A 21574-nucleotide genomic window follows, 5' to 3' on the forward strand; every position below is an offset into this window, starting at 1 on the left:
CTAGTAGAGAGACGAAAGACGAATGGCTTTTTCTCATTCTCACACTCATGCCATGCTGTATACCCTCTGCCGAGCGCAAAACCACGCCGACAGTTGCCGGGTTGTCTTTGGAGCATATACAAACCACACCGACCCTAACTACAAGGTATTGATTGATGCACGTCATAATCTTCATATGAGACTCACCCACACGACAATCAAGACTGAAATTTCCACAGAATCTGACCAACTCATTTTCTAACTAATACATATTAAACAATTTAATTCATGCTAACAACATGGGTTTTTTTCCCCCCTTTTGGCTTAACAGATTCCTTCTAGTTTTTCAATTTTTTTTTCAAATTCTGTTACATTATAATGATCTAACAATTTAGAAATAAGCAAAATGCTCCTTGTTAAGCTACTATTGAAAGGTGAAGTGTCAATCTAAAGTACTAAGGAAAATCTACATATTTTACAACATACTAACACCATACAGATATTGAATCTGTTAACTTTTGCTGCCACAAAATGAAGACTATAGAAAAACAAGAAAATTCACACCACAGTCGGCCCCATGTAACGATCTAATTTATACTCACTCAAACGGGAGGCTAGCCTTCTCACTGCTATGATCGTCAAAGAGGATTCCTCATGGGCACACTATTGTGGTCATCCCAATATGTATAATTGCTATTGCATTAACAGAAGTTTCAGAAGATTTCTGTCATCATCCACTATAAGATGATATGAGCCTCAGATAATCCCAAAACTCTCCAAAGCAGCAAAGTGAAAATGGAAAGCTAAAATGAGAGACCCCAAACCAGTTACCATATGCCGCTGTCCATCATCTCAAATTTTTTAGCAACTGCAAACTGCTTTCTGCCTTCATAAACTTCAATTAATGACCGCATGGCCTTGGATATCATCTCTTTCTTTTGATTCCCAACAGAATTATTTTCATTCTCAAGATGAGTAGTTGATTCTCCCAATGACGAGCATAGCACCTTAAACCATTCCTCAAGAAAAGAGGATTTCTATATGGTACAAAATAGGAGAATAAGCCAAAAACAGGAGAAAACTTGTAGTACAAATAATAGAAAGTAATATTAAGCATATATTTGAAACATTAAATAAAGCAGAAATGTAAACGAGTCCTTTTCCCTTTACAATATAGTGAAAAATAGCATAGCAAGAATGAATAACAGAAAAATAAGGAATATAAGTAACTCATCCTATTGATCAGTCTAACATGTCAAATTCTCTAAAATAGGACTGCCCATGGCAAGACAAATTTCATAGCAATTTAGCTATAGTATTTGCAAATGATAAGCACTTACTTTCACCAGGAAATCTTTCAGAGGTTGATGATCAGAGCTCGAAGCAAGGCTAAGAACATGCAACATGGTTGAGGTCAACTGTAACAGGAAAATGTCATAGAAATAAGAGCCCAGAAAAGAAAGGACAAGTACTGAACCACAATTGCAATTGTTTTTAATAGTGTGATACAAAAGCAACAGGTATTTGATAAACCTGCAGAAAAAAAAAAAATTGACTCGCAACTAAGAATACTTAGAATATTTACACACAAGAAAATAAAATGCTTATGCAACACAAACACTTAGTCATCTAATTAATCAATATATGAAAATTATTTTTCTGATCACTAGCACCATAAGCCAAAAATTTTATTGAGAAATGGCACATATTTCATAAATAAATGAAATGAACTCATAAAGCTATCACTTATGTTGGATCAATAACTGGATATCAATAAATACACAAGACGTGTGCAAGAGTGACACCAATAGAGAGTTAAAATAAAAAGATCAAGCGAGTAAGAAGAATGATGCGCGAGAGAGAGAGAGAGAGGAGGGAAAAGAAAAAAAGAAAAAAAACTGCCAGGAAGAATAAGAGAATACAAATGCAATCTTATAGTATTCCACCACATTATTGAGCATGGTTGAGATAATTTATAATGTTCCTGAAAATTGAGCAAAACATTCCATTCACTCATTAACACTCTATAAGCATTCACATTAAAAGTTCTGTTTAATCCACATCTGAATTCCATTTTGACTATATTCCAAGTTCAATATCTTCTTTGTATCTTCCAAACATGACAAGATGGAAAAATTTATGACATCAGGCCACGAGACTGCCAAGAAACATATGATCTAGGAGCTTGACCTGTTTCTGAAGTGCAACTCTATATTTGAAACTTGATGGTGCTGAAAGATGGTCTGCACCTAAATTCTCCAGAATATGCTCCAGCCCTTGGACAACATCTGAGAATGATTTCCCATAATCTGCATAAAACAGATAATAAGAACAAAATGAAACACTGAAGCCTGAGAGCAAAATCCACAAGCCGTATGCACAACTACTAATTCACAAAGAATTTTATTGACTACTGCAAAAGTTGCATTTACGTGAGACAAATGTTGAATGATGTTGATGATTGTAGAAGTCATTGTCTGGTTGTCAAGGCAGTCAAAACCAAATTAACTTTAATATAATAACTGGAAAAGGGACCACCCTACTACTAACCAGAAACTGATGATGGCACAGCCAACGCAGCAGCAGCCTGTATCCTGATCTTAAAATTGGAGGAATCACGCAATAGTAATAAAAGAATGCTAAAAACAGATGGAGCCCTGCCAAAAAATTTCATATGCATAGTTATCAACGTATCAATATTGCAATGGCGTAAGTAGCATGACATGTTGAAAAAGAAGAATATTCAGATTAAGTAAATATAGAACAGGCCAGATAGAGATGATATGCAATGAAAAACTAAAATAGAAAAACAAATGACTTAGCATTTAGAATTTAGTGGCAAAAAGAACATATTTTCAATGAAGAGTCAAAGACTGAGGAGAATACCACTAACATGTGTTGTTAAGTCTCACTCAGTTTTAAGTAAATCCAGGAATAGAGAGATAAATATGAGAGAGAGAGGGGGAAAAAAAACACCATCTAGAAGTTTTGGGACAACAATGACCACAAATGAAGTTATCAATTTAGTTTAATGGTGGTCATTTCTTTTACATACCCATAGGTATATAGATATGAATCAGAAGTCACAAGCTTCTGATAGCGTCCGACACATGAAAAAGCTCCCAAAATTATAAGACGTTAGATGACATGGAATAGAAGAAAAGCCATCTCAGTGCAACTACACATTCAAAGGTGAGAACTTTAAGACCCATTTTATCAAAAGATAAAGAGTGAAATGCAATAAAGAGCACAATTAATTCAAGCAATTCAAATATTTCCCAATTAAGCATTTCACCAAACATAAAGCATTAATCTGTGCAAATTGCATAGACTATGGAATGCATATCTCAAACATAACAAATACCAGTTTGGTTGGATACTTTTATCTTATTGTTGCATAAGCATCCATTAAGAATAAAGCCAAAAATATAAATAACAGAGCAAATACCCAATTTTCAGCCAAGCAAAGAGAAATTTAAGCCATACCAATCCATGTCTTCCAGGTTTATTGTCTCATTTAGAAAGAGATTGCTCAATGCACGACAAACATTCCATTGCACCTGTTACATGTACATTCAAACTTATGATGATAACACACGGGAATATGATGTGACTACATAACCACTCAAATCTAATAAGCACCATTGTTTCATAATAAAAAAATAGAAAGTGATACCTTAACATTTCCAGTAGTGACACAAGAAACAAGTGCTTGCACTATTCTCTCCAGCCAACGTGAATCTCCCAAAGATGCTGGATGGCTTGAACTTGTATATTTAACAAATCTGGAAAGATTTCCAAGACCCCTCACAGCATTTGATTTGATCTAAAAGTTAAGTGAGAAAAATTAGAGGGGAATGCAAGCAGAGACTTGGTTTAATAAACAATCATAGCTTATATATCAAATTTACCACTAACAAAATGTAAGAGGTCAACAAATCCCATATGCATGGAAGAGCAATGGAATTTTTCAGAGAATCGATTAAAAATCATTTATTTTATGATTTTTGATAGAGGGCAATTAAGATGAAATAAAATTGTGTACCAAAATAGTAACAGCTAAAGCTAGCACAACATTTTCTACTAGAGTGATTTCCAGAAATTTACAATATTCATACAGAAAAGCAATTTATGGTAATCAACTTTAAAGGTTACATGCACAATGCATCTCAGACCTAATATACAATATTTAAGATTAGAAGCAGCTCAGGCTATTGAAGAGATATAGAGAGCCAGAGAGAAAAAGAGGTCAACAATATATCGAACACCATTAGTAACAAATGATAAATTCTTTTTTTTTTTTTAAAAAAAGGAGGTCTTGCCATTTAGCTTGTTTACCTTGTCTCCATCTTTTGTTAAATTCAAAGCAGACTCAGTTAGTGATGCCATCAAATGGGAGTTTGCGTTTGAGTCTAAAACAAAAATAATAATAATTAGAAAATTGAAACCTAAGATATTTTCAAAATATGTTAAATTTGAACTCCAATCTAGTATGTTGAAGCCCACCTATAGATGGTTTAAAGGCAAAATCATCTATACAGTGACGAATAGAATCGCATATGTTTGCCAAAGCCCAGGAGGCTGTAATGCGCACCTGAGATGACAGAGATTCAAAACTGATGGTAACTTGCAAAGAAAGAGATATAAAAGATAACTTCACGAAAAGAAAATAAAAATGAAACTGAAAGTGTATTAAAGAAGTACCGAGACTAAGGGATCATGGGTGTTAATCTCAACAGCATGGATAAACTTGTCAATGATCTCTGCACTATAGATTTAAGTTCATTCACAGTTGAATCTAATTTTCACGTAGAAGTTCTTTATGGCCAAATCATTCAATGATGTTCAAGAATCACCTCTGGGAAACTTGTGGAAAACATGAAATGACACCAATGGCGCGACAAGCAGCCGACCTCACCGAAGCAACATCATCATGTAAAGCTGAATCAATCTTTGGATAAAAATTTTAAAAAAAATGCATAAACCCGAATTAGGAAAAAAAAAAAGTTATGTTGTCCTTGCCAAAAGAAACCAAACTTAAATTTAAGTCAATGTCAATGACTTACTAACGAGGATATAATGAACTCCTGTGTCTCTTTCAGAAGAGAGAAGAATACAGAAGAAGTAATACCCGCAAAACAAGTAACTGCTGCAGTTCTCACCTTGAAGAGATAAAAGAGTACTTAGAGCCATATCTAGGCGGGCAAAGAAGGAAAAGCGTCAATCTCCATACTAGGAAAAATTACTAGATTGAGCACTCACTGAGCACTAGCTATCCAATACCCACCAGATTTAATATGCGTTTTAAGCTTCTTAACAAACAGCAATAATAATAATATAAGCCCATAGACATGACATTTCTTATCAGAGATGACAAGCCAGCAACAAAGAATAGTATAATTCACATTCTAAATTTTAGACTTGGATCAAGACTTGAAGACTTAAAATAGTCATCATAAAAATTCCACAAAGCTATTCTAACGCATGAAGAGAAATCTATTGCTTCAGCAAGGAAAAAAAAACTCTAACCAACCATCGAAGAAATATGCTGTAAAATAAGTGGCATATGCTTCTCAATCATCTCAGACCACTGCTCACTTCCTGACTGAAAGGCTTTTGCTGATTCTTTTATATCTTCTGAACTCTCCTGCTCATATAGTGGAGCTGATGATACGTTCTTTATTCTTATGCAATCAGAAGTAAATGGGTTATCCAGTAATTTATCATCTAGAAGATCCTCAGTTCCTTTAAATCCAGATATTGCCCGAAGAGATTCATCCAAGACCTGGAAAAAGCATTAAAAACTATAAGTGTAACATCATATTAATAAGAAGAAGAAAAAAGGGCATCAACAATAAGAACACAGAGCAATAATTCCTACAAACATCTGCATGAGAAGGGAGTAGTACAACTATTGCATATTTTACACACTGCAAATGAGGACTATTAGATGAAAAGGGTTATTTTATGCGCCCTAATATCTTCAAAACCAAGCTCTGAGACAGTACATGAATCCACAGAGAACATGTAGTTGAAAAGTAAAACCCTAGGCAGAATGGCATTAAGAATAAGAAACCAATAAAAACAGAAGAAAAGAAACACAATAATCATGGCGAGTGTAACTACCAAACACCAAAATCTAAAATCCTATAAGCCATATATGAAGAACATTCTCAAAGTTGCCGTTAGACATAACAACTTTTGATATTCAAATTAGAACCAATAACATTGTATTTTATTGACTCAACTCAGAACAGATATGACAATCATGAGATCAAAACTTGAGAATGTGCAACATCCAAGTATAAAACAGCTTTAAATCCAAACTGGTTATGGAGGTATTAGCACAATACATTCTTGGTGCATTTGGCACACTGCATTGCATTACACTGTATTAACTGTATTGCATTATGATGTATTGCATTAGTGTGCATTGCATTAAGTTGTAATGTAATACTATGTTTGGTGTAGTATGGATTGCATTTTATAAAACAATTTTTTTTATATTAATGTTAAAAATAGATTAATATTATTTAAATTTTACTAATATTTTAGGGTTCTCTTATTAATTTTTGAAAATAAGTATTAATAATTTATTTATATATAAATTTTCATAATATAAAAATGATTTAATAATATACTATTATTAAATAACAAAATATTATAATATAGTATAATCATATTATAATAAAGTATAATTTAATATTATATTACAAAAATATAATTATATTATATTATAAAACAATAGAATAGTAAATTATAATTTTTTTTGTTTATTAATGTCAAATATAATTGTTTAATTTAAATTTAGTACTTTAGTAAATAATAAATGATTAAATAAATTAAAGTACTTTTAACATATTTAAAGTAAAATAAATAAAATGATTTTATGTAATGAAAGTAAAATAATGTATTATCATTTATTTATTAAATATTTAGATTTATTAATATCTTATAATATTATTCAAATTAAATTTTTTATTTTAAATATAAATATAAATTAATATTTAATAAATCTAATTTATTTATAATTTATTAAATAATAAAAGTCAAATGATTATATTTAAAATATGAACAGTGCTTTAATATAATACAGCCTAAACCCCATCCCCATAGGTTTATTTTGTACATCTTTCATAATATTACCATCTTTTAATGCAGTGCAATGCAACCAAAAGTTGCAACCAAACATTGGTTAGTATAAGAATAGTGTTTTAATGTAATGCAAGCTGCCAAATACACCCCATGTTGCTGCCACTTTTTTAGACAGACAAAGTTAAAAAATTCGAGCGCATTTGACATATCTAAACCAATGACAGTATAAACCTTGAAGATGGAAAGATATCTTTCATAATAAAACCAGAAGACCCAGAGCAATTTTGTCCCTCTGGACATTTATACAAAGAAATTTAAAGCCAAAGAAACGAAGATAACTAAAAGACAGTACCTTGATAGCAGCTGTAACTACTTTTTCCCCAGTAAACCCAGCAGTGTTTCCAACATGTCCCTTCCATGCCTTTGCAGGAACTTCTGGAGAAGCTGCTTTTAAAATTTTGAAAACAATGGTGGATACTTGTTGCCAATATGATGACATTATGTTTGGGTAATTGTGTGAAACTGCTCTGAGGGCCTGTACCACATAATTTTGTAATTCATATAATAAACGTATTTTTTTGTATTTCATAATTATCGATATTTGTCCAACAAGTTTTGTGAGATATAGTTTTGTGAATGAAAGAACTGCAGATCTTGGAAGTGTATTTAAGTTTACCTCCCTCATCATGCATGCATACAGAAACTTCTACTTTAGCAAGCACATTCAACCAAAATTTTGTAAAATTCAACCAATGATGTATAGAGGATCATCACGGCTGCCATTGTACAAGGCTATTTGATTTTCAAAAGTAGAAGAGACTACGTCAACCGTACCTCATCACAGAAATTAAGCAAAATATGTTAAATATCTCTAGATTAATTGAAAGATTACCTGAAGAGACTCAAAACATATTGCTGGGCTTGCTAGTCGTTCTGAACATTGAAGCAATGTAAAGAGAACACCTGACCTCTTGTCAACCTCAACAGAACCTGAAAAATACTTCAAGATTTTCATAAATAACAATATGTTAATGCATGAATTTATAGAAGCATTGAAACCACAAGGGCAGGTAGCAACAACAGAACATAAGACCAATTAATATGTATAGTCCATTTCTAATAAGGGATCCCTTACTTTAATATGGTAAGGACCAACCAAAAAGACTGAGAAACACAAATTTCAATACACTACAGGACAAAATACATTGAATTCGAGTGAGTGTTTTTTTGTCATTTAGTTCATCCCTGTAATAAAGTAAAGGATCCCTTATTGAATATATATATATATATATATATATCCCTTTCGAATGAGGAAGCTCTCACTTTAGGACCAAGCTAAAAGACCCAAAAAAATGAATCTCAATCTGCAAAAGGACAAAAGACATTTCATATTTTTCTGTTTTTAGTCTGGTCCCTCATTTTAATAAAACAAGGGATCCTTTACTAGAATTATTTTATGTGGTGAGTGTGTTAATCGCTTCATGCACGCAAGACTAATCAATACCAAGTTTACTTAAGAAAGCAAATAACATATATGTAGGGGCAGTAAACCCACCCCCCACAAACCACCATACCCCCCTCCCTCTTTTCCCAGGGGGACATGGCAAAGGCCAGTAAGAATTGCAGGAAAAATAAATGACTTAATAGAAATTTTATCCATTTCTATGTATATTTTATCTGGCCATCTCAGATTAACATATTTTTCTTAGAGCCATCATAGAACATTTGCCAGGCCCTCACGAAAAAGATAAAAGCATAAGAACCGAACTAGGTAAGTTAGCCAAAGAGCAGTACCCATTTAAAAATTCTAATTCGTTGGAGGGGACCTGAGATTAACTTATCAAAATCTAAACTAATTAACTGAGTTCTTTTAATTATATTACCAAGGTGAAAAGAGTCTATCCACTGAAAGACATCACATTCACAAGTCCTCAAGTTCAGGATGATGTTGTTTATGGCCCCAAGCAAGTGAAATAAATTCTAATAATAAACACACAAGCGTAGTCGTTCACTGTGACCACTGACCCACCCAACTCCCATCCACAGGCCCCCCCCAAAAAAAAAACAAAACAAAACAAGCAGAGACCGACAATATGTTGCATTTTGTCTGACAAACCATAAAATAGCAAATACAGAGCACGACGCAAACAATACTAACCTGCTGATATTTCCTCCAAAAACATTTGTTTCACTTGCACTGGGGCAGGTGAGGTAGATAGAGCTGCTGTTAAGCAGCTAATAGCAGCAACCTGTCAAGAACTATTATTGTGAAACAGAGATCATATATGAAGGTCTGCTTTGTATATGTTACATGTTCTGTTTAAAAGCAGAAATGTAAAGAAGTGAGAAACGTATCTTTGGGGTTAATTCAGTTGACTAGCGTGTTATCCTGAGATACAGGCTTAAGATAGATTTTGCTGAATTCTTGAATCTTCATCAAGTTCAGTAGACCAGTAGGGTCATAATATTAAACTCCAATACATGGTAACAGTGCAGAATAATAATACATATAACCCTGGCTTGCAGGGTAGTATGAAATATTATCCTGCTCTACTACATTACATCCTCCAAACTTCCCCCTAAAATAGAATTAAATAAAGCAAAACTAACCAAAAGACCAGTTTGATCAGTTTTTAATGGAAATCCTTCTTCGATCCTTGCTCTTAGAGATATGATTAAATTCAGCATCAACTCTCCTGGCATTCTTGAGTATCTGCAGAATAATCATCAAAATATGGGAAAAGAAAATAATTTAAGTACAAACACAAAAGTTTTCTCATAAGACCGAAAAGGCAAACCATAAAATCACTGGAGGTAGGAAAATAAAAAGCACACAAACACTGATGTTAGGTGATCAGAGCACTCTAATTCTTTCAATTATGGAAAACTGAAGATCTTACGGTTATCAAATTGTACGAGAAGAAGGATTCATACGGTGTACATGATATCAGAGGCATGAGAATTTTGAACAAGGATGCCAGCAATCTATCATGAGTTTCACGTTGGATTAAGTATATAATACCTACATCCATAGAGATTAAAAGCAAATGAAATAGTCAAGCGAGTGAAAAGTACCCAAGAAGTGTGACAAAAAGCACTAAATGGAACCACTATTCACACTAAACTGACTAAGCCACAGAACATGATATCTTGGAAGTACCATTATGAAGTTGCATTATTATATGTCCGTAGGAAGTAGAAAGTGGCATGAAAGATCCACATTTGATAGATTCCTTGTATTCTGCTACCTGCAGAAATACAGTTGAAGGCCCATCCAACATGGCTGCTAACGTTGAGGCAGATGCCATCCGTGCCTAGGCACCACAAAGTAAAATGTAAGGTAGAAGCACCACTTCGGAAACATCAGAAATGATGACAAGACACACAGAAACAGCAGTAAATGAGAATTACAGTAACAAACGAAAAAAGTACAAATCATAATTCATGTGGCAGTACACAATCAACAAAGTTAACTAAAATAATCATGGGCCTAAATGCCACTCTGGAAACATCAGAAATGATGACAAGACACACAGAAACAGCAGCAAATGAGAATTACAGTAACAAATTAAAAAAAGTACAAATTACAATTCATGTGGCAGAACACAAGCAACAAAGTTAACTACAAAAATTATGGGCCCAAATAGCATGAAGACAACTAATCTATGTCAAATATTACCCACATAAGAGAACCAGTACCTTTAAACAAGGATCAAACAGCAAGCATGTCATTAGAGTCGCTTCAAACTTCCTACTAATAAGAAAGCAATATAAGATAACCAATAGGTTAAGAAAACTTTGTAAAGGAAAATGAAAAGAAGCGAAACATGAAACTAATCAAATGGAAGTATAATGTTTCACCTTGGTCTTAACACATCATTAGTCGGCAAAAGAATTGTCCATTGGGTAGTAAATGATTTTGGGTCAGCTCGACAAAGATCCTTCACCAAGAAAAAGAAAAGATGTGTATCAATAATAGAATTAGAACAACCGGGAGAGCAACCAAAATAGAAACTTGAATTTTGACATTCAGAAACAGCCTAGCTATTATGATATCAGGATAAAACAAATTACCAGAACACAAGAAAGTGGGTCAAAGCACGAAACATTGATGTTGTGAAGTTACCTGCAAGCAGACAAGTGCAGCCACTCTAACCTTCGAACTTTGAACACTATCAGTATCTTTAATTGAACCATCACTGTCACTGTAATCCGAATCTGATGACATGAAATTCATGGTAAATGAATCATCATCAGAGAAAATCCGATGGTCCTGAGGTTTTGACTGCTTGATATTTAATCTGTCCTTTTTGCGCAAGTGTGGTGGCCTATATGGAGTATGGTCTATCTTTTTTGGCTCTTCAGAAGGCAAATTAGGGCTCACTTCCTTATGGCCAACTGCTGGAAATGTAAATTGTGGACTACTAGTAAGGCCATAAACAAAGAATAATCTTAATGCTGTTACAAAACCGGACACCTGCAGTAACATTTTAACTTAGAAAATGTACAGATAATGGCTGCAAACGGATAAAAATGACAAGAGAGGAGATATTGAAAAGTCAAATAAATGAACTCACATGGTCAGATAGGGAAATTTTCGGATCAGTAAGAACCACATGAAGACAATTCAGGAGAGAGGAATAAAACCTGCTGCAAAGAATCACCGCCGTTTCCTAGGTTAAAATTGCTTTATATAAATAGATAAAAAGAAGCAATCTTCTGGAGTTGAGTCTCTTTGTTGATTCATACTGGTGAGACAGAAATTTTACCTTGACAAAATACTGTCTTCTCCAAGCACACTTTTAGATGCAATGACATCAATTACTTTTCTAAGAACCTAAACAACAAAGTACACACATGGATATACTCATAACTGCAGGTTTATTTCCACATAAGCAAATGCAAAGGAGTATCCATACCTCAATTGTTGACTGCCAAATGTCAACAGGTAAGGAAGATCCGGCCCTAGAGAATGCTTCACCAAGCATGGTAAAGGAAAGAGCCAGCACTTCCCATAAACTAGAGTATCTGTGTAACCTCTTCCCACTTTCAGCAGTAGACCTTTGGGTGGCACTTGAGTTATATAGGCAAACAAACTCGGCATGAGAGCATCCAAGGGCGTGGAGAACGAATTTCACTAAATGGACAATTTCTAACGGCGAGAATTTCCCCTGATATACATTGGTAAGACATCTGAGAAAAGAAAAATTTATATCCGAGAGTGTCCAAATCTATTTCAAAGGAATGAGCAATAGAGAGTATGCATACTCTAAAAAAAAAAAAAAAAAGGATAGATTACTTAGAGATGGAACGGAGTATATACCTTGTAGTCTCCAGGCACTGCATAACAGGCTTGAATCTAGTGGCACTTGATTTAGTAGCAGCCTTAACCAAGAAAAAATTGATAATGCTTTGGAAAGAGTGGAGGATGAGATTAAAGGAAGACGAGTTAAATTCAAATGAAACGCGTTGTAATATGCCGTGAACCTGCAACAGACGAGAACAATAACAGTCAGGAAAAGGAAACGAAAAGAAAAGCAAACACACAAGCAAAAGCATACCAAGTGGCAAGTATGCGTAAATGTAAGAGTGGAATCTTCTCCATCCCTGGAAGGAGCATTGGAAACCAATTCCAGCAAAAACAACAAATCGGACGTCACCTGCGTGAAGCACAAAGTTTCAGTATGTTATATAAATTCATAAAAACATGATCGAGTTGATGAGTGAAGGAATTCAATACCTCGTGAGGAGGGAGGTCGGAGGCAGCGTAGACGAGAGAATGTAAATTAGAGAATAGAACATCGTGAAGAAGTTGGCTAACTGACGGACAACCGCTTAAGCTTGAGGTTTCGTCTCTCAGCGTCAGAAACGCCGTTCTCCACGATCTAACCGCTGTTGTAGCTGACGATGTTGCCATCACATTTTGGACTGCATCCACCACCAAGTCCGACTCCGAGCCTTTGTTCCCTTTTTCCTTTTTTTCTGGACCCAAAAACAACCGCTGCGTTATTTTTCATTTGTTCTTCATTTGCATTGCTTATTGAAGTGTTCGGAATTAGTTAGTAGAGTTTATTATTATTATTATTATTATTATAACAAGAGTATGGTTATCATGGAGTTGCTCTAAAGTAGAATATGTATTGAGTATAAATAATAAAAAAATAATTATAACTTTAATCGTGTGATTATAAAAGAATATTTTATCTTATAGCACTTCCAATAAGGTCAAAGCCTTAACAATTATAAGGTAACTGTTGTAAATTTCCAATTTATTTAAATTGAGCTTGCATTTAAATACCAGATGTTAAACTATTTAAGACTCCGCTTAATATAATTTTTTAAATAAAACTTATTTAATTAAAATTTTTATTCCTAGAGTTTTTATAAATAAATGTTTTACTAAAAAAATTTAGTTGTTTAATTGTTAATGAAAGTTTTTATTAAAAAATATTAAATTACTTAACAAGTAAGTTTTTTTTAAGTTGTGTTATAAAAAAAGAAATAAAATTATCAAATTAGTAAAGAATATTTTAGATATTTTAATATTTAAAAAAAATCTCTTAAAGACCCAAAATTTAAGTTTTTACTAGTATCAATAAAATAACTTATTTAATCATTAAAAGCTTTACTAAAAAATCAAACAACAACAAAAAAAATTGAAAAAAGCTTATATAATTAAATAAACACTTAAGTCATTAGATAAGTTATACAAAAAAAGACATTAACTTTATCCCTTCACAATCTTAAGGGTAGTTGAAGCCCCCCCATAAAACTAACATTCTTCACCTCGGCGACACCTTGGGACTCGATTTGTAATGTGCCATGTTTGGACATAACTGCTAGTTGATACAATGTCAACCACTCAACTAGTTGATGTGGCCACACCTATGACTCCACCATTGTGACTTGGTCACGCTCGGCCTCTACCATCTACGATGCTAGCATACCTCTACTGCAAAGTTTTGAAGTAAAAGATGTTATATTCATCTTAAAACAATTGATAATTAGAGAATAGATATTAAACTATTTAACTTTGTCTATTCATAATTTTAAGGATAAGGGCCAACAATTATTACACACACACAAAGCAACAATGATGACGACGATGACGATGACTACGACAATAATAACATCACCAACATAACAACAACAATAATCATCATCATCATCACCAACGATTAATAGCAGCATGCAGCAATAATGACTAACAGTGAATGGCCATAGCGATAACAACAAGATAGTGAACAATAACAGTAATGATATCGGCGAGAAGCAACACATCAGTCGATTTGTGCACAATGCTCATTTGATTATTTTTTTTCAAATATTTAAAGGAAGGACAAAAAGAAAATTATTAGAATTGAGTGGGGGCAATACAGTCAATTTTGAGAATAATATTCTAATTCCCAACACCCGTTAGGAATCAGAACTCTATGAGTTATTCTCAAATTGGTGTGTGCCTACTAGCTTGATTCTCATTCCCCCTTTTATTTTAGAAATAAGCATGTTAATGAGTCCCATTTTCTTAGTTCAATTTTCATTCTCAATTAGTATACTCATTTTAATACAATTTCAATAAATTAATACTTGATAAAATTGATAATCTCATTAAATAATAGTTTTTGACAGTCCCAACTTACAGCTAACGTGGAAAATTAATAGTTCAATATACTTATAAGATAATAATTTTTTAAAAATCCTATTTTCCTATAGGTCCTATTTGCTACATAGATTAATTATTACCTATTTTAAAACAAAATCCACATGATAAGTCAATGTATGCCATTTGTAAAATAAGTTATTAGTTGTTATTTACTACTTCTTAAATTGATTTGGAATTCAATCTCATCTATAAGTATTTTTTTAATACAAAATTCATTTTGCATTATCATTTTGCAACAAGCTTGAGATGAAAAATATATGTCATTTTTAATATAGAAAAATAAGAATTTTACAAACAACTACTATTCAAATAAAATATAATAAATACTAAATCAAGGTAAATAAATACTATAAATGTGATCATATTTTCAAAATATAAGGAATTTTTTCATAAATTAATAATTATTAATTATCCATGCGGTTAATTTATCAAAGTTATTGTACTTATCTATGCGACAATTGATTGATTTAATGAGGGAATTACATCAAATATGTGAAATATTGAGTCTTACCTTGGCATTTAGGTACTATTGGGTCACCAACAATAACTCAATACTTCAAAAGTCAAGAATATGATATAATATTAGGGATGAAAAAATATCGGGTTTAGGTTGAGTTTGGTTCTACCGGAGACCGGCTCATATTGTTTCAGCAAATGCCAAAACCTTGGTTTACGCCCAGTTTTTCCACACACAGGCCAGGTCAAGCCCAACACCCCCGATGAGATTGAGAACAAAACTGTCACAAGCACGTGGGATGAGATATATTCAGATCTTATTCAAGTTCCCACTGGACCAATCATAAGAGCTCGAGCAAAGAAATTCAAAAAAGTGTTTAATGGGTTTATTCAAGCAACTTGGACTCAATCAAATTCGTAAAAGCTCATTGAAGCAATCGCATATGATCAATGTATGATTTAGGCTCTTGAAGTTTCCAAATAATCACTTCTATAAAATAGAAAGTTAGCTTGCACATTATGGCGAGAAAATATATTAATTTCATTTTTGGATACTTTTCCGTTTCTTAAGGAGGCTAGTGAAGAAACAAATCAGTTATTTCTCTTTTAATTGCTGAGTTTTCATTTTAATTGATGTAAGACATTCAAGTCGATTAGGATTCTGATTTGATTTAGATTATTTCCTATTCACTTAGATTAGGATTATGATTTGATTTAGGTTCTTTCCTATTTATTTAGATTCATATTCTAATTTGATTTTGGTTTAGGATTTATTTCCAAAAATTCTTGTAACAAATCCTATATAATGTACTCACTTCCAATAAATAGAGACAAAGCAGTTTTGATGCAATTGGTGAAAGAATTAATTCTATTTGGTTCTTAAACAAACTCTTTGAACTTATCAGATTTTCGTGGCATTCAAACTATTGACTTATCAATTAAATCATCCATAACTGATTATGGTGTCTTCATATACCATGATTTGTGCTTTCATTGAATATCGGGTCGCGGTTCCATTCAATTCTAGGTTTAAATTCGATCTTGGACACTAAATTAACTAAGCTCGTGTCAGTTCTTCATGGGATTCATATCAACCCCAGGGGCATAGGTTTTTAATCTAGGCTTCAGCTGCCTAGATAAGTGAATTAAAAAATTGTGTCAATAATTTTAAATAAATGATAAATATAAAAATATTACCTAAATCCATTCAATCTCTATCCTAAATTTACTCATTCTTTGTCAAAAACTTAAATAAGCAGAACAATAATCACATTGACAAATATATCTAAGGAACTGTACAATATGAATTGTAACATATCGTAAGTTCATAATTATAATACCAATTACCAATAACTAATATAACATATGAAAATCCCAAAATGTCTAACAACTAACAAAATGGTTAATAAAAGTCTCAAAATACTCTCATGTAAAACAAGTAAATACAACTTCATGTCATGCTACTCGACGCTTGTAGCCCATTATCATCGCCTGAAGTTACTATGCGCTTGTGATTATGGAAAGATTGCGACAGATATGGCTGTTGAGAAAGTGGTTGCTATACGAACGTGGCTGTGATGTGGAGATGCGGTGCACGGTAGGTTGTAGAGGATCACATCTGAGAAGTGGGAAAAGGAAAAAATTAAAAAAAAAGAACAATAAGAATAAGAAAATGTTTTTATTAATTTATTATCAGATTGAGATTTAAGGGGTTTTTGTTTTGTACATTTGAAGAGGAGTGAGGGTGTGTAGCCATCGAACGCTAGCTTGGAGTGTTGAAGATGGGTGGGGGTGGCGGCTTATGGGGAGAATTGCGTGGGATATACCCCATTTCCTCCAAAATACCCAATATATGCCTTAAATTATAATACTCTTAAATTTTACATATATATACTTTAAAAAATTAGAGAAAGTACAAAAATAACCCTAACTAAATCCTTATAAAACTAAAACCATATTCTCGAAGTTAGTTAAATAGTCGATAATACTCGACTTCAACAAAACCAAATTATCGACTTTTCGATGTTAGTCGGGTAAATAGTCGAGAATACTCGACTTCAGTTGAAATAAAAAATTGTCTGGAAAATTCTCGATTTTTTTAAGTAAGTCGAGTAAAGAGTCAAGAATACTCAACTTTAATTTAACCTTGCCCAACATTCATTCAGCAAAAATTCTCAACTTTTCATTGAAATTCGGTAATTGGTCGAGAATACTCAACTTAAATTGAAATAAAAAATTTCATTTTAATTAAGTCAAGTAAAAAGTCGAGTATACTTGACTTTAGTTATATTATTATGTAGAAGTCATGAGAGAGGAAGAAAATATAAATAAATGGTTTTTTAGATTATTTTTGACTTTTTACACTTTCATAAAGTATATGTATGTAATGGGGTATAAAGTTGATATTTAAGGACAAATGGACAATATTTAAATAAAAAACCCCGGCTTATGTGTGTGTTATGAGAGTTTAGGGTTTGTAAATTGGTAATGTATTATTTATATTTTATTTTTTAAATTTATTTATTAAAATTAAAAAAATTAATTGGGAATGGATCCAAGTTTCGGGTTTTTTAGGTCACACCCGGACCCATGCTCGGGAAGAACCAAGCATTGAGAATTAATATTGGGAACCAATTCATTTATTAAGACGGGTTGGGCTCTGCATAGGCCGAGTTTTCTTACCGCCTTTATTGATAATATGGAGTGAAAATATATAAATATCCTTTTATATAATACAACTTAAATATTTTCAAATTGTACTACGAACTCCTAAATTTATATTCCTCTACACGTCTTGCAGCCAAGAAGTATAACATTTTCACACAAGCATATTTTTTTTGTAAATTTTTTTTATTATGGTAGCAATGAATGACCAATGAGATCCGATGTGAAAATTTTATGTTTTTTTTTGTGGGTTAAATTCATGACTTCTAATTTCACATTTACTAAACTTCCAGACTTTTGGACCTAGAGGCTTATCTAGAGGTCTATGAATTCGAGAAGCCTAGTCTAAGATCCAGAACAAACATTCCAACACCTAAACTCCAATTTTCAACAATTAATACAATAAATCTCACTAAAAAATGATATGTCGTCAATATGTTTAAGTATAATTTATCATAGTTTATAAGAAAAAAGTACTAAACCAAAAACACTCAACACTTATATTTAATAATTTTGTCTATATGGTGGTAAAGCAAACAAAATATAAACTCAAAAATACTAATAGTATGTTGCCTCAAATGGAATTCCACAAAAGAAACAAGGTTAACATGCAAGACATTAATCTATTGATTATTTCCAACATCTCGTTGAAGATTCTGATCGATATATAGAGAAGGATGAAGCACACCCAAAGCAGGAGTCATATCACATCTATAATATAGTTAAAAGAAGATACAGCCATAAACCATGCATCTGGGTAAAGAATGAATGTGAAGAGACCAGCCTTCACCCAAACGCGTTAAGTGTGGGCATGGGCATTGACATGGCCCTTATGGCCCACCCTCGCCAAGAATTTGTCATTACTAATCATTAAAATTATGAGCCGATCGCAACGTATAATGCCATTGGTGTGCACAGCTCAATTCCCTGGGAGGCAAGGCAACAGGGCATTAAATTTGCGTTGCATTTCTCCTTCCTGCTTGCTGTGTGCACGATTGCATGTATATACATATTGATTGTGTATTGCCTTAATTTGCTTTCAGATGGTAATCCTACAGTACAGCGACCGTATCTCAGACAACCGATTTTACTACCTGCATAAAATCAATTTGTTCTTGCCGTAAAAAATTATTTAAGAAAAAGATTAAAAAAAATTGTAAATAATTAACATAAATAGATGTTGAATGATAAAGAAAATTTCAATAAATTATATTTTAAATATAGTATAATGAATTACAAAAAAAAATTATAAAATAATTACATTTTTACACTTTTGGTTAAATACCAATATATTGGTTGGTTATTAAAAATTGATTTCATCCATTTCTAGTTTTGGATAAGCTTTCTCATATTTGAGTTTTAACTTTCCAACTAATTAGTCACAAATTTTGAGTTTCATTTTTTCTATTTTTCCGGCCAGAGTCCAACAATATGGATAAATCTCTATGTTTGATTAAGCTTTCTCATATGTGGACTCTAAAGTTCCAATTAATTAAGCACCAATTTTGGGTTTCACATTCCTATTTTTTTGGTCAAATTCTAATATTATAAATAAGTCTTTCATTTTGATTATGCTTCCTCATTTTTTGGTTCTAAATGTCTAGCTAATTACCCACTAGTTTTGATTTCATATTCCTACTTTTTTTTTTTTAATCAATTCCAACATTATAGATAAGTCTTTAGTTTGGGCTACCCTTTCTCATTTTTTATTTCTAAATCTCCAACTAATTAACCACTAGTTTTGGATTGATGTTCCTATTTTTTTTGTTAGATTCCAATAGCATAGAGAAGTCCGCAATATTGGTTAAACTTTCTCATTTTTGTATTCTAAAGCTCCAACTAATTAATTACTAGTTTTGAGTTTCATATTTCTATTTTTTTAATCTATTTGTGTTGAAACATCCTTTTTTTTTTTAAGGATCACTTGACTGTATGAGATTTCTTAAAATTAATTTAAATTTACTTATACCTAAGCTTTTGAATTTTATGGATGTTATGTCTATTTTATCACTTTAATTAATTTTACTTATTTATCTTCAAAATCAATCACATTAAGAATTAATTTTTTTCCAATTCGTATAAAACTTTTACCCATATATTTTTTCAAAATAATATCTTTAATCTCATTACTTCATTATTATTATTATTATTATTATTATTATTATTATTATTATTATTATTATTATTATCGCTTTTATTATCTATCTTTACTATTACTACAAAATGGTATTAAGAAAATTAACACCGTAGTACCAACACTGATTGGAATGATCTTGACATTTTTTAAGAATAGAAAAAGAAAAACGGTTTGTTACTTGTTGATTCGTGCTTGCGAATGAATTTATTATGCCCAATTAATTTATGCAATTGACTAAAAAAATAAGATGAAATAAAAATAAAGGAAAGAAGATGATAGGAGATTGAAAAATTCAAATCTAATATTTGGTTTGCTATAAATTTCTATTTATAAAGCTGGAAAAAATTTCCTTAATCTTTATTTGGAAAATTTCACCCTTTAGTATTATGCTTTCAATATTCATTACAAAAAAACAATTACAAAGTTAAACTTTAATGTAATGTAGTCTATTAAACAATTAATTAAACAAATATAAGTTATTTTATTTAGTTGTCTAAATTATTATCTTTTAGCTTAATTAATATAACAATAATTATCAATAATATTTAATTAGAAATAATAATTTTATGAACTTATATTTAACTATTATTCTTATTACCATGGAAGTCAGGTATTTAAGTATATTTCATGTAAATTTGAGGGAGTCTTTTGGTAGTCTTCTAGTTAAGTTTGATTACTTTGATATTTACTTAAAATGAGGGTAGCAGAATGATAATTATCTTTAATATTTGCATTACTTGAACCTGTGTTGTCGGTGGTCGCTTATATATAATAATAATATTAAAAAAAAAAAAAAAAAGAGATAAAAGGCTTACGTATTTGTATGAAAAATCTTCAGTGTACCTTGAATGCCTCCTTTTTCGTTCACTCATATACATCAAATAACGTTAAGGACAAATAATTGGTAAATAAAAAACAGTGCTTCCTAAACGCCCGTTTTGAGAGGAAAGGTTCCAGTACTCTTAAGCATTAACGCGGGCCAGGTGGGGGCGCTTCTCAACGACATGACACCCGTGGCGTGGAACATATTTGTCTCAGCCTTTGGGTGGACAAGCATTTACTACGTGGACCTCATCACTCTGACTGCTCCGGTGGTTCATATACGACTGCAGCGGATGCTGATGGGACTTGGAGATGTTTCCACGTCTTTTGTAATCTTCTGCTAATACAACCAAACACATACGAATCAGCTAGTGTTTCTGTGTTCTCTGACAAAATTGTAACTAATGGTATTGATATCGAATCATCGATGCCCTTATCCTTTCGTTTTTTACATTCCTATCAAGCTGAACACACATTAATTAACACTGCATGTTTGGTTGTAATTACGGGTTTTCTAACCTCGCCGATAGCCGCTCAGCAGCAAAAGCAGCCTGGCTAATCATAATTCATAAATGATCAACAGAGACATGTCACGTTGGAGATACGTTTTCAAACAAAAGGCTAAAGGCAAGGCAAATCGTAAGTATAAAATATGCAAAAGACATGCCCTACTTTTCTTGAGCGCATTTTTTTTCCCCTTTTTTTATATAAATTTTTTGGCCCATTTTTTGAATATGAAGGAGCACTACACAGATCAC

General features: G+C 32.3%; 1 protein-coding gene across 4 annotated transcripts; it reads right to left on the reverse strand.

Moving 5' to 3' along the window:
- Positions 1-377: 377 nt before the first annotated feature.
- LOC102618703 (uncharacterized) lies at positions 378-13143 on the reverse strand. Of its 4 annotated transcripts, none has more exons than XM_052436979.1 (27): positions 12815-13142; positions 12636-12734; positions 12398-12561; positions 11994-12267; positions 11844-11911; positions 11652-11721; positions 11201-11551; positions 10936-11015; positions 10774-10828; positions 10235-10388; positions 10009-10096; positions 9685-9787; positions 9233-9323; positions 7967-8064; positions 7427-7609; positions 5513-5764; positions 5046-5141; positions 4836-4930; positions 4684-4747; positions 4486-4573; positions 4318-4391; positions 3656-3805; positions 3466-3539; positions 2530-2636; positions 2170-2288; positions 1320-1397; positions 378-1016 (listed from the first exon to the last, which is right to left on the reverse strand). In XM_052436979.1, exons 1-27 carry the CDS (start codon positions 12989-12991, stop codon positions 807-809), a joined length of 3462 nt encoding a protein of 1153 aa, XP_052292939.1. In that variant the 5' UTR covers positions 12992-13142; the 3' UTR covers positions 378-806. The 4 variants fall into 4 exon arrangements, with proteins under 4 accessions (XP_052292939.1, XP_052292938.1, XP_052292937.1 ...); XM_052436978.1 differs by having other exon boundaries at positions 10774-10825; positions 11652-11724; XM_052436977.1 differs by having other exon boundaries at positions 11652-11724.
- Between the last annotated feature and the right edge of the window lie 8431 nt (positions 13144-21574).

Source organism: Citrus sinensis, chromosome 3 (assembly GCF_022201045.2).
Source record: "Citrus sinensis cultivar Valencia sweet orange chromosome 3, DVS_A1.0, whole genome shotgun sequence".
NCBI lineage: Eukaryota > Viridiplantae > Streptophyta > Magnoliopsida > Sapindales > Rutaceae > Citrus > Citrus sinensis.